The following is a 13,747-nucleotide window of genomic DNA, read 5'->3' as shown; positions in this document are numbered from 1 at the left end:
GTGCAGTATGATGTCACATCCTTTTCCTCAAGTATTTTGAGATCAAGTGAACAACTGCTGCTCTGGTATACTTACTTATATTATGTTATACACTGAGTATACCAAACATTAGGAACACCTTCCAAATATTGAGTTGCGTGCACCCCCTTTTGCCCTCAGAACAGACTCAATTCGTCGAGGCATGGACTCTACAAGGTGTCGAAAGCGTTCCACAGGGATGCTGACCCATGTTGACTCCCACAGTTGTGTCAAGATGTCTGGATGTCCTTTGGGCGGTGGACCATTCTTGATACACACATTTAACTGTTGAGTGTGAAAAACCCAGCAGCGTTGCATTCTTGACACAGACCGATGCACTTGGCACCTACTACCATGTCCCGTTCAAAGGCATATTCATCTTTTGTCTTGCCCATTCACCGATTTGAATGGCACACATACACAATCCATGTCTCAATTGTCTCAAGGCTTAAAAATCCTTTAACCTGTCTCCTCCCCTTCATTTACACTGATTTGAAGTGGATTTAACAAGTGACATCAATAAGGGATCATAGCTTTCACCTAGCTTTGTTTCCCTGAGAATCTGGGAAGGTGAAAGTTCTCATTACTTTGAAATAGATGCATCTATAGGCACTTTACCAACATATTTACTACCACTACTCCCAGCTGCCTCTATGCACAGAACATATTTTGTCTAACATAAGAAATGTATAAAACATTAAATGTGTGGCTGAAGCATCTGCCATATTGTGAGAAGGAGCCACTTTAGCCTATTGAGATGCACAAATGAGTTTTGTCTTGGATGTTTTACTGGAATGAAATCTAGTTTCAAATTTGAGTTTCATCATAAAGACACAATATATGAACAGTTCCCAAGTAGCCATTCAAGTTTATTATTGAACCATTTGCGATTGGCTCAAATGCCCAAGGCCTCTAACTCCCTCTGACTACTCTCTGACTTGGGACTGGAGTGCGTTATTTCTGTACAGTCATTTTCCTCTCTTCTATATTAGTTCAACAAAAACTACTGAGGCAGTGTCATGTAGAGCCAATCACTTACTAATTGGAGCCTCCACAACTCAATCTCCAATAGCTAACCATAATTATCTCCGCAACCAGGCGATATGTGTACATTTGGTCCCCTGCATATGTTGCACCCATCTGTGTGTGTGTCGCGTTCAAATTTTCAAGCACATTTTTCTGTTGATGAAATTGTCACAGCCGTTAACAGTCACAGTTTGAAGTTGTTGCATGTGCATGTGTGTGCGCTAGCTTGCAAGTGTGTGATTAATTCGATTTGTGTTTTGGATTGTGTTCAAGGACACCCCAATCCAGAACATTTCCTGTGGGAGGAGTACTTACAAGACAATGGTTCCACGGCAGTTCCAAGCCAGGCTTTCTGTATGGTAAGCAATAGGCATGGAACAGCAGGCTAGCCTTGTATCAGCCAACTGTGTGTGTTGCACAGCACCATTGTTATTCCCAGCCTCTGCTGCAATCTAACGGCTGATTTAGTGTTTCATAATGATTACTTTTATTGTCTAAAAATAACTACGAACAATTGAAATTGAAGGCAGTTTAATAACTGTTGTGGTTCAGTTCTTTTTCACAATAATGACATAAGTCATGTTTTTCTCAGTTTGACATTAGTTTGTCTCTTTCCCAGACCTGTCTTTCTCATTCAGAAACTTCTGTTTCAAAACGTTTCTTTCCCCTAAAGAACTCCACTGTCAGCCTCCTCTCCCCCTGTGACATCTGCACAGCACAATTTCACACCCTCAAATCCTTTCCTCTGGCTGAGTTTCTGGCTGACAGGGCCTGTCCTCTCCTCTGCTCTCCTCCACTCTGCATGTTCTGCTCTTCTCTCTCAGAGATGTGTACAGTGTCCTGTCTTCCGCCTCCTCCCTTCCTCGCTCTTTCTCTCTCTCTCTCCTTCTCATGTCATCTCCTGTCTTCTTTCTCTCTCCCTCTCTTTTGGTTGGGAAGTGCATGGGGCTTTTTGGGAGTCTCGACAGGCTTGACTGCCATCTCTAACGCCCTTTCTCTCTCTCCACCCCCTCTCTTCCTCCTCGCTCCCCTGTCACAGAGAGCCCCTCACAGTTTCCAGGTGAACATGAAGCTGGAGGCGGTGGACAGGAGGAACCCTATGCTGGTCCGCGTGGCCACCATCGCAGACACTGAGGACTACAGGGTCAAGGTGAGGGGAAAGGAAAGGGGGATACCTAGTCAGTTGTACAACTGAAATGTGTCTTCTGAATCAGAGAGGGGTGGGGGGCTGCCTTAATCGACTTCCACGTCATCGGCGCCCGGGGAACACTGGGTTAACTGCCTTGCTCAGGTGCAGCACAACAGATTTTTACCTTGTCAGCTCGGGATTCGATCCAGCAACCTTTCGGTGACTGACCCAACGCTCCTTCCCGGTGAAGGGGTGGGGTTAGAGAGAACAATGGAGTGAGGGGTGAGGAAATGAGTGATAGATGAAATGAGAACGAGAGTAAGAGCTTTTTAGGGTGAACAAGGGAAAGAGTGAGGCAGGGGATGCGAGGAGGTTGTGCATGTGGAAAGAAGTGAGGGGGGTGGTAGTCAGGGTGAGGAGGCCTGCTGGAGTGACATGGGAGTTTTGGTGATTGGGACAGCAGCGTTTCTGTGAAATGAGCAGGCTGGCAGTCTGCAGAAACCACTTGGTGGTGCTGCTCTTGTTAAACCACTAACAAGCCTTGTGCTGAGACTTGATAGGTTGTAGTGTGTGAGTGTGTGTGTGCACGTGTGTGTGTGTACTGCATGCCTATATGTTTGCGCATGCATGATGTGTGTATGCGTGTGTGCATGCAGGTCATAATTGACAGAGCGGAGTGCCTCATTTCTCACCATTTTTGTCCTATCACGTCACACTGCTCAGTCAGTAGAGGAGGAATCCACTGATTAATTCATGATTACGTGATCAGGCAGGCGCCATTAACCCACCATGGCTTTAGCATGGGTCAAAGCAGGTTATACAGTGCCTTCAGAATGTATTCACACCCCTTGACTTTTTCCACATTTTGTGTTACAAAGTGGGATTCAAATGTATTTGTCATTTTTTGTCAACGATCTAGACAAAATAGTCTAACATTTGTAAAGTATTAATGAAAAACAACACTATATCTTGATTAGATTAGTATTCAACCCCCGACGTCAATACATGTTAGAATCACCTTTGGCAGTGATTACAGCTGTGAGTCTTTCAGGGTAAGTCTCTAAGAGCTTTCCCCACCTGGATTGTGCAACATTTGGCCATTTATTCTTTAAGCACTGTCAAATTTGGTTGTTGATCATTGAAAGACAACCATTTTCACATCTTGCCATAGATTTTCCAGCAGATTTAAGTCAAAACTTAACTGGGCCACTCAGGAACATTCACTGTCTTCTTGGTAAGCAGTGTAGATTTGGCCTTGTGTTTTAGGTTATTGAAAGGTGAATTAATCTCCCAGTGTCTGGTGTAAAGCAGACTGAAGCAGGTTTTCCTCTGGGAATTTGCTTGTGCTTAGCTCCATTCCGTTTCTTTTTTATCCTGAAAAACTCCCCAGTCCTTAACGATTACAAACATAATTTTAACATGATGCAGCCACCATTATGCTTCAAAAAATGGAGTCATACTCAGCAATGTGTTGTATTGGATTTGCCCCAAACATAACTCTTTGTATTCAGGACACAAAGTGAATTGCTTTGCCACATTTTTTTGCAGTAATACTTTAGTGCCTTGTTGCAAACAGGATGTATGTTTTTAGAATATTTTTATTCTGAACAGGCTTCCTTCTTTTCACTCTGTCAATTAAGTTAATATTGTGGCGTAACTATAATGTTGTTGGTCCACCCTCAGATTTTCTCATACCACAGCCATTAAACTCTGTAAATGTTTTAAAGTCATCATTGGCCTCATAATGAAATCCATGAGCGGTTTTCTTCCTCTCCGACAACTGAGTTAGGAAGGACGGCTGTATCTTTGTAGTGATTGGGTGTATTGATACACCATCCAAAGTGTAAACAATAACTTCACCATGCTCAAAGGGATATTCAATGTTTTTTTATTTTTACCCATCAACCAATAGGTGCCCTTTGCGAGGCATTGGAAAACCTCCCTGGTCTTTGTGGTTGAATCCATGTTTGAAATTCACTGCTCGACCGAGGGACCTAACATAATTGTATGTGTGGGATACAGAGATGAGGTAGTCATTCAAAAATCATGTTAAACACTATTATTGCACAAAGAGTGAGTCTATGCAACTTATTATGTGACTTGTTAAGCACATTTTTACTCCTGAACTTATTTACGCATGCCATAACAAAGGGATTGAGTACTTATTGACTCAAAACATTTCAGCTTTAAAAAAAAATCGAAAAACATAATTCCACTTTGACATTTTGGGATATTGTGTGTTGGCCAGTGATATTGTGTGTAGGCCAGTGTTAACAAACCTCCAAACAAGCTTCAACGCCATACAACACTCCTTCTGTGGCCTCCAACTGTTCTTAAATGCAAGTTAAACGAAATGCATGCTCTTCAACTGATCGCTGCCCACACCCGCTCGCCCGACTAGCATCACTACTCTGGACGGTTCTGACTTAGAATATGTGGACAACTATAAAATCCTAGGTGTCTGGCTAGACTGTAAACTCTCCTTCCAGACTCACATTAATTATCTCCAATCCAAAGTTAAATCTAGAATCGGCTTCCTATTTCGTGACAAAGCCTCCTTCACTCATGCTGCCAAACCAACCCTCGTACAACTGACTATCCTACCGATCCTTGACTTCGGCGATGTCATTTAAAAAGTAGCCTCCAACACTCGACTCAGCAAATTGGATGCAGTCTATCACAGTGCCATCCGTTTTGTAACCAAAACCCCATATACCACCCACCACTGCGACCTGTATGCTCTCGTTGGCTGGTCCTCGCTACATATTCGTCGCCAAACCCACAGGCTCCAGGTCATCTGTAAGTCTTTGCTAGGTAAAACTCTGCCTTATCTCAGCTCACTGGTCACCATAGCAACACCCACCCGTAGCACGCGCTCCAGCAGGTATATTTCACTGGTCATCCCCAAAGCCAACACCTCCTTTGGCCACCTTTCCTTCCAGTTCTCTGCCGCCAATGACTGGAACGAATTACAAAAATCACTGAAGTTAGAGACTTATATCTCCCTCTCTAACTTTAAGCGTCAGCTGTCAGAGCAGCTTACCGATGACTGCAGCTGTACACAGCCCATCTGTAAATAGCCCATCCAACCAACTACCTACCTCATCCCCATATTTCTTTTGTTTTTCTGCTCTTTTGCACACCAGTATTTCTACTTGCACATCCTCATCTGCACATAGATCACTCCACTGTAAATTGCTAAATTGTAATTACTTCGCCACTATTGGCCTATTTATTGTCTTACATCCTTACTTCATTTGCACACACTGTATACAGATTTATCTGTTGTGTTATTGACTGTACGTTTGTTTATCCCATGTGTAACTCTGTTGTTTTTGTCGCACTGCTTTGCTTTTTCTTGGCCAGGTCGCAGTTGTAAATGAGAACTTGTTCTCAACTGGCCTACCTGTTTAAATAAAGGTGAAATAAAAACAAATAATCAAGTTTCAAACAGTGCTCTACTAGGAGCAGAAACAACTGTAGATTTGGAACTAGGTCTATTATCGTTAATCCTGGTGTCTCAGAACGTTTTTTTACCGTCTCTTTATACGATCGAAAGAGCATTTTTAAACATGATTACAGCGCTCTGTCTTTAGGAAGGCTTTCTGTTGATAGCTGTGCTCTATGGTGTCCTTGTCTCCTGTAGCGTCAGCTGTGTTCTTTGTGTATGTTGGCTTGTTTAATTGTCCATTATAATACGTTTTTCTATTTGGTTTAAATTTTTTATTTTCTGTACAATACTTTGAGATTATTCTGTAAAGTGAAAGGCCCTTTACGAATGTCAGATATTATTTTTAGTACTAATGTGGCTGTCTTGCGCTCTCTCGCTCTCTCTCTCTCTCTCTGTATTACTCAGATCCGTTTTGACGGCTGGCATGAGAAGTTTGACTTCTGGGTGGACTCTGACCTGCCGGACCTTCACCCTGTGGGCTGGTGTGCCCGGACAGGTCATCCCCTGGAACCACCCCTCTGTGAGTTCACCACCCCTGTGTGTGTGTGTGTGTGTGTGTGTGTGTGTGTGTGTGTGTGTGTGTGTGTGTGTGTGTGTGTGTGTGTGTGTGTGTGTGTGTGTGTGTGTGTGTGTGTGTGTGTGTGTGTGTGCTCTTCGCTAACCATTCCAACTCAACGCTCACATGTACACACAAATCAATGCACTCGTCCATGCTTCTCAAGGACCTCTCCATCCATTAAATCCCCACTATTGATTTTGTCCCTTTCAGAGGTGAATCTCACTGACATTAGAGCACAGCTATCTGATGTATGGTTGCAAAGTCTTTTCTATGACACAAGGCTTTGTACTGCGCTTTAAATCCTAACCACAACTCCACAGCCAATAGCACAGTATCCCTGCCCTAAAAACAACTTTAAAGTAAGTTTCCAGTGAAAATCTCACTCGTCTTATAATCATATTTCTGGCCAAAGCATAAATTGGAGAAAAAAACACACCTCAAACGTTTATCTCAAAACGTAAAAAAAAACCACTTGAAATTTGCTTGGATAATGACATCATTATCTTTGGCAGAGACAGGCCCGTGTGTGACTAATCCAGCAACTTTTTCATTTTTTTCAAATTCTCTGGTGGGGAGAAGGATCTTTCTCGAGACTAGGGGAGACATGTGCTCACTGCACACAGGCAAGCTAGCTAGCTAGCTAGCAAGCAAGCCAAGCAATCCACAGCTGGTCTTGGCAAAAAGGACAAAGCCTATGCAACAACTATCTCGCCAGTCACTTCTATTTCAAGTTGTGGTTTGTAAAAGTTGGCCTGCTGGCTGTTTAGAAGCAGTTATCTAAGGTTAGCATGCCTAGCATGTTACCTAGCATGCTAATGGTAGCAATCGTTGGCTAAGAAAGCAAATCAAAGCAGATCTTTCACACAACAACCATCTTGCCATTCCATTTTATTTTAAACCCTGTGGTTTGTAGCTAAAAGTTTTATGTCAAGAGAACTTCGCTGTTGTGTTAGCTGTTGTTGACTGATATAGATAGTAGTAGCTAGCTAGCTTCATGACTAGCTAGTTACGTAGCTAACAAAAAAAAAATCAGCAATATAGTGACAGTGAAGTAAAGAACAGAAATGACTCACACTTGTGAAATAATCAGCCTGCATTTATTGCTGTTATAGTGACGTGCCCTAGTAGTTCCATTGTGCTTTTCCATATTCTGAATCCATCCATACTATTTGACTTGGTGCAGACAGGCTCGGGCAGTCTGCCCCAGTGCCCCCATGTGGGACCTAATGTGAATATCCAAGTGTATACATGTCTCATTGGCTGAGCAGTCAAATCAGTAAAAAACAAATGTACCAGTATACACCCAAACCACTCTTTTGTTTCCGAACATGCAAATAAGGGGCACAGGGAAATATACTTTTTATAACATCCGAAATGATAATTTTTTGGAAGGACATCTATTTAATTCATATTGTATTTCATTTCAAAATCTGGAACACTGGACAGATACTTAAATGTATAGCAAAGTAGTCGTTGGGATTGACAAATTGGCACAGTGCGAGAAATCAACAAAAGTATTTTTGTCTGCACAGACTAATCTCTTGACCTTTGAAGAATGCCTTCCATTTTTCTTCGTGTTCGATGTTGGCTTTGATTGTTTTTCTTGATATATTACCATTGACAGTTCCACAGTGATTTAGGGATACAATATAAATGGCTGCAATAGAAATCATGTTAGAAAAAAAAAAAAACACAACTCTAATCTTATTCCAAGTGGAGGACTTGTCTCCTTCAGAGACTGGTGGAATAAATCTTTTCAATTTCCCATTTTGGTAAACACATTTGGGACGACGAATGAGGTGTGTGTGCTCACGTGTGTGTGTGTGTGGGTGCGCGCGAGAGAGTTTTGTCTTGGCACCGGCAATACAGGCCATAAACCTGATTTGAATTCTATATATCTTATTTGGTTTGTCTTAGAAGCTTGTCTGCTTGATATATTATGGCAAGAGAAATGTTTGATGTTGGTCTAGATGTCTTAATCTAACACATAAGCAGAACCATAAGGGCTATTTGTCTACCCTGACACTCGAAAACGTATTGGTCTACCCCAGCTAATGCTCTGTAAGGTCTCATTCATTGTAACTTAATTTCAAATAGATACTCATAACACATGGGTTTGCACAGTTGGATAACTAAAACCCATGTTATAGGCGATGAGGTTATATAGGCTATAACATGGGTTTAAGTTATCCAACAGTGAAAACCCTTGCATGATGAGTATCCATCTGAAATGAAGTTACAATGAATGACAATTTATGGAATTCAAGTCAGGTTTATGGCATGTACAGTGCCTTCGGAAAGTATTCAGACCCTTTGACTTGTTCTACATTTTGTTACATTACAGCCTTATTCTAAAATGGATTAAATAAAAAATAATTCATCAGCAATCTACACACACTAACCCATAATGACAAAGTGAAAACAGGTGCATCCTGTTTCGATTGATCATCCTTGATGTTTCTACAACTTGATTTGAGTCCACCTGTGGTAAACTAAATTGATTGGGCATGATTTGGAAAGGCACACACCTGTCTATATAAGGTCCCACTGTTAACAGTGCATGTCAGAGCAAAAACCAAGCTATGAGGTTGAAGGAATTGTCCGTAGAGCTCAGAGACAGAATTGTTTCGACGCACAGAACTGGGGAAGGGTAACAAAACATTTCTGCAGCATTGAAGGTCCCCAAGAACACATTGGCCTTCATCATTCTTAAATGGAAGAAGTTTGGAACCACCAAGACTCTTCTCAGAGCTGGCCGCCCAGCCAAACTGAGCACTCGGAGGAGAAGGGCCTTGGTTCTTGGTCAAACTTCCAGAAGGACAACCATCTCTGCAGCACTCCACCAATAAGGCCTTTATTGTAGATTGGCCAGACGGAAGCCACTCTTCAGTAAAAGGCACATGACAGCCAGCTTGGAGTTTGCCAAAAGGCTACTTAAGACTGTCAGACCATGAGAAACAAGGTTCTCTGGTCTGATGAAACCAATAACTCTTTGGCCTGAATGCCAAGTGTCACGTCTGGAGGGAACCTGGTACCATCCCTACGGTGAAGTATGGTGGTGGCAGCATCATGCTGTGGGGATGTTTTTCAGCAGCAGGGGCTGGGAGATTAGTCGGGATCGAGGCAAAGATGAACAGAGCAAAGTACAGAGAGATCCTTGATGAAAACCTGTTCCAGAGCGCTCAGGACCTCAGACTGGGGCGAAGGTTCACCTTCCAACAGGATAACGACCCGAAGCACACAGCCAAGATAACACAGTAGTGGCTTCGGGACAAGTCTCTGAATGTCCTCGAGTGGCTCAGCAAGAGCCCAGACTTGAACCCGATCGAACATCTCTGGAGAGACCTGAAAATAGCTGTGCAGCAACACTCCCCATCCACCCTGACAGAGCTTGAGAGGATCTGCAGAGAAGAATGGGAGAAGCTCCCTAAATACAGGTGTGCCAAGCTTGTAGCATCATACCCAATAAGACTCGATACTGTAATCGCTGCCAAAGGTGCTACAACAAAGTACTGAGTAAAAGGTCTGAATACTTACGTAAATGTGAAATAAAGTTTTTTATATTTATTGCATTTGCGAACATTTCTAAAAACCTGTTTTTGCTTTGTCAGTATGGGGTATTGTGTGTAGATTGAGGAGAAAAAACTATTTAATTCATTTTAGAATAAGGCTGTAATGTAACAGAATTTTGAAAAAATGAAGTGGTCTGAATACTTTCCAAAGGCACTGAATGTAGTTAATATACACTGAATGCATATGCTGACCCAATTTTACCTACTTGCCTGTTGACTAAATCAACCAATGAAAAGCAAGCGTTATCTTCAAACTCTTTCTTTCCAGCCTCAAGCATACCTTGTGATTGGTTTGTTGGTTGTCATCCCCATCCAGCACACGCAGGACCTTCTGACCTTAAGAGCTCCGTGACCCAGGGAGTGTGCCCCACTCCGGGCTGCAGGGGCGTGGGCCACATCAAAGGAGCCAAATACACAGGACACCACAGGTAAGACACCTATTGATGACTACATTGTCTGACAATATCTGCCGGTCCAGAAGAATCCCCAAGCCCCTAAACCTTGTAGATCTGAAGGGATTAGAAAGGTATCAGCAGTATGGTAGTAGTTCCACCTTGCTCTCTGATAGGCTTGGTAGCACGTTGACCATGTTGCTTATACCCATCAAATCAAACACATCCTTTCCAATCCCTACAAGTGCATAGAGGGTAGCGGCTAAGAATTGTTTCTGTGCCAGACCTATCCCCAGGTTGGCTTTTCTGATAGCATGTCACCATTGTTTAGAGGCATATTTTGTTTGCTCAATTTGCTTTGTGTGTGCCGCCCATTGACACCCAGATCAGGAAGGACTAATAACACAAATTAAGGTATTATCCACCAACAGCTGGCTTTGGCAAGGTGAGATGTGGATGCCATTGTCTGTGGGTAATATATATATGCTGCTGTAACTGCAGCATTGCATGGCCTGTTGGTTGGCTCCATGCAACAACAGTGAGAGAGTGTTGCTAGCATTAACATCCAGCGATAGCTCATTGGAGCACGAATCCTTGCTAGCGTTAGCATCTAGCTCTAGGCTAGCTGACCTGGGCTTCTCTGTGGGGGGAGAAAGGGCTGCAACCAGCCAGGTTCTAAGCTTTTCACCTAAGGGAGCCAGAGGTGCCTCCACAAAGGAGAGGAGAAAAAGGGATGATGGAGGACATGCACTCCTGGACCATGTTCACTCATGGAGCTCAGATACGAGCAGCCTAGAGAAGTTAACCCTGCAGCTTGCAGGCCTGCTCCATGCTCTTCTCCCTGCCAAGACTCTGACTGACTGACTGACTGACTGACTGACTGACTGACTGACTGACTGACTGACTGACTGACTGACTGACTGACTGACTGACTGACTGACTGACAAAGCAGTGCACAGTCTATCACCGGCTGTCATACCACTGGGGTATTGGCCCTCTCTAACCCATTTGTTTTACAAAAACACACCGCTTTGCAGAGTGCTTGGTGGAAATTCTCCGTTTTTGATTATGGAAGAGGATGTGTCTTTGAATATATGGCACTTTAGGTGAGAAAATTCGGAATCTTGCCGACTAATATTAATTTTAGTCGTGGTATATTTTGACAATGCCAGGTGTCAAAGTTGACTTTTTCAATTAACAAATTGTAGATCTCTCTCTGTTTTTATAATGTAGTAGTCAATACTATACGACAGTGGTAGTAGTAGTCCTTCCATTCACCCCTCTCTCCCTCTCTCCCCCTTTCCCTCTTTCCCTCTCTCTGTCTCCCTGAGCGTCTGTCTGAGGATTCAACTCGCCCTCTGCTATTTTTGTGCCTCACCTTTTCCAAGGATATAATCAACACTGAATGGAATGAGAGTGGAGTGTGCATATCCCCCCCCCCCCCCCCCCCCCCCCCGCACACCCCTCTCCACAGCCTACTGTCGGATCCTCCTGATCAAGAAACGGAAAGACATTCAGTGACAGTCCTCCACAACCATAGTACCATGCTTTAAGCCCTGTTACTGCAGCAAAAGAAAAACTCTCTAGAAACGTGTCTCTAACCCAACTTCATTATCAACTCATTTGAATTTCATTTGCATGAATTATCATGAACTCAGAACTTCAGTTTTATGTGGAGAATAACATATGTGGGTAGAAATATGTGACCGACCAGCTCGATTCGGTCTTATGTAGCAAAATTTCAAATTGTGTATTTTACATTGGATAAAAGTAGACTCAGAGCTAGAAAATGTTGATAAACTTGTAACCTCACTTTTTGAGAAAATGTCCCTTGAATGTTTTGGTACACCTACTGGAGAGCTCTTCTTTGTCTACACCCATCCAGAATAATTCACACCCTCTTAAGCCTTAGCCCCACCCATCTCTTCAAGGATTCACATGTGAGGCATGTACAAAACAACCAAAGATTTCAAAACTAAAGGCTGGTTTATACGGGTGTGTTGGTAAATTCAATCTGGAGTGCCAGAGTGCGCTCTGGGCATTCATAAACTCATAGCGTTGTCAGATTGTCCGTGTGTAAATTCAGAGCATTTCGCTCTCGGGGAGTTCAGAGCGCACATTGGACGCTCTGGCCGAGGAGTAGGGTTGATCTGAGCATTATGACCTAACAACAGCAGTCAAGCACCCAAGCTGACTGGTTAATGTTGGCTAGCTTGCTAGCAACTTCCAGACACAAATGAGGGAACAGCTTACTCTGACCATTTTACTCGCTGTAGCAGAGCTGTTTAGGCTGTTTTTATGTTATCCAGAGCATTGGTGACTGCAACTGTGCTGCAGGCAACAATTGAATTGCTCTTTTTTGCCAACATTTACTGACACCGGCCATATTCAACGGGTGTTGAGCGTTCGTATATTCCTATACATGGATGGATGCTTCTCCCTCTTTCACGGATGGATGGTTGCCCTTAGTTTGAAGATGTAATCCGGAGACAGGTGTTTTATACAACAGCCTTCTGTGTGTTCTCTTTTTGACTCCGTCTGCATATTTGCAATCAAACGCCAGAATTTTCTCAATTTCCTTAGCTATCAAACTCTAATGCCACTGATTTCAAAACTCGGTTCTCCAGAAAGTGGAGAGCAACACTTTTGCAGTTCTACATTCTACGTGATATCTTTCAAAAAAGCTCTGTTATTAAGGATTACCTACACATACTGACCAGCGCATGTTATAGACCGAAGCGTGCTACATGGCAGAGCAATCTGAACTCGTCTCTCGGCATGTCCAGCCCACCCATTATCTCAGCCAATCATGGCTAGCGGAAAGGTTCATGTCTTTTTCCATGGCTAAACCAACTAGTCTCGTAATTGAACAATTGTATTCCTATTTACAGATGGCATACAACTGTGTTATTAAGGCACATGAAAGTTTACATGTTCCAGAAGGCATTTCTGCCCCCCAAAAAAACATTTTTATTTAAAAAAAGTTTACGTTCAAATGGCTTTTCTGTGAAGTAATGATCCGCGACATACGCGTAGTTTTCTGAAACGAGTCACATATCATCACTCCTTTTATGTTATTGTGGCATGTTTTTATTCTTTAATGGCCCCCGTCATCTGAGTAAACGGTTGTGACTGCTCAGAGGCTGTTGGGAGCAGAGACACTGAGGCTCACATTATTACGACTCACACATTTATACATTTAAAAAAATATATACACAGAGTTACACATGGAGTAAAACAAACATATAGTCAATAATATAGTAGAAAATAAGTCTATATACAAAGTGAGCAAATGAGGTAAGATAAGGGAGGTAAAGGCAAAAAAGGCCATGGTGGCGAAGTAAATACAATATAGCAAGTAAAACACTGGAATGGTAGATTTGCAGTGGAAGAAAGTGCAAAGTAGAAATACAAATAATGGGGTGCAAAGGAGCAAAATAAATAAATAAATACAGTAGGGGAAGCGGTAGTTGTTGGGGCTAAATTATAGATGGGCTATGTACAGGTGCAGTAATCTGTGAGCTGCTGTGACAGCTGGTGCTTAAAGCTAGTGAGGGAGATAAGTGTTTCCAGTTTTAGAGATTCTTGTACTTCGTTCCA

General features: G+C 42.8%; 1 protein-coding gene across 8 annotated transcripts in view; it reads left to right on the top strand.

Annotated features, from left to right (window-relative positions):
* Positions 1-13,747, top strand: part of LOC106590345 (lethal(3)malignant brain tumor-like protein 4) — a 143,074-nt gene that overhangs the window by 39,784 nt on the left and 89,543 nt on the right. For all 8 annotated transcript variants that reach the window (XM_014181266.3, XM_014181265.3, XM_045710681.2 and 5 more), the window contains 4 exons: positions 1,318-1,403; positions 2,084-2,194; positions 6,030-6,144; positions 10,072-10,183. In XM_014181266.3, the coding sequence (XP_014036741.3) occupies positions 1,318-1,403; positions 2,084-2,194; positions 6,030-6,144; positions 10,072-10,183 (424 nt within the window). The remainder of the gene's footprint in view (positions 1-1,317; positions 1,404-2,083; positions 2,195-6,029; positions 6,145-10,071; positions 10,184-13,747) is intronic.

This window comes from Salmo salar, chromosome 29 (genome assembly GCF_965601325.2).
Source record: "Salmo salar chromosome 29, fSalSal1, whole genome shotgun sequence".
Taxonomy (NCBI): domain Eukaryota; kingdom Metazoa; phylum Chordata; class Actinopteri; order Salmoniformes; family Salmonidae; genus Salmo; species Salmo salar.
This window is presented reverse-complemented; position numbering and strand designations above follow the sequence as displayed.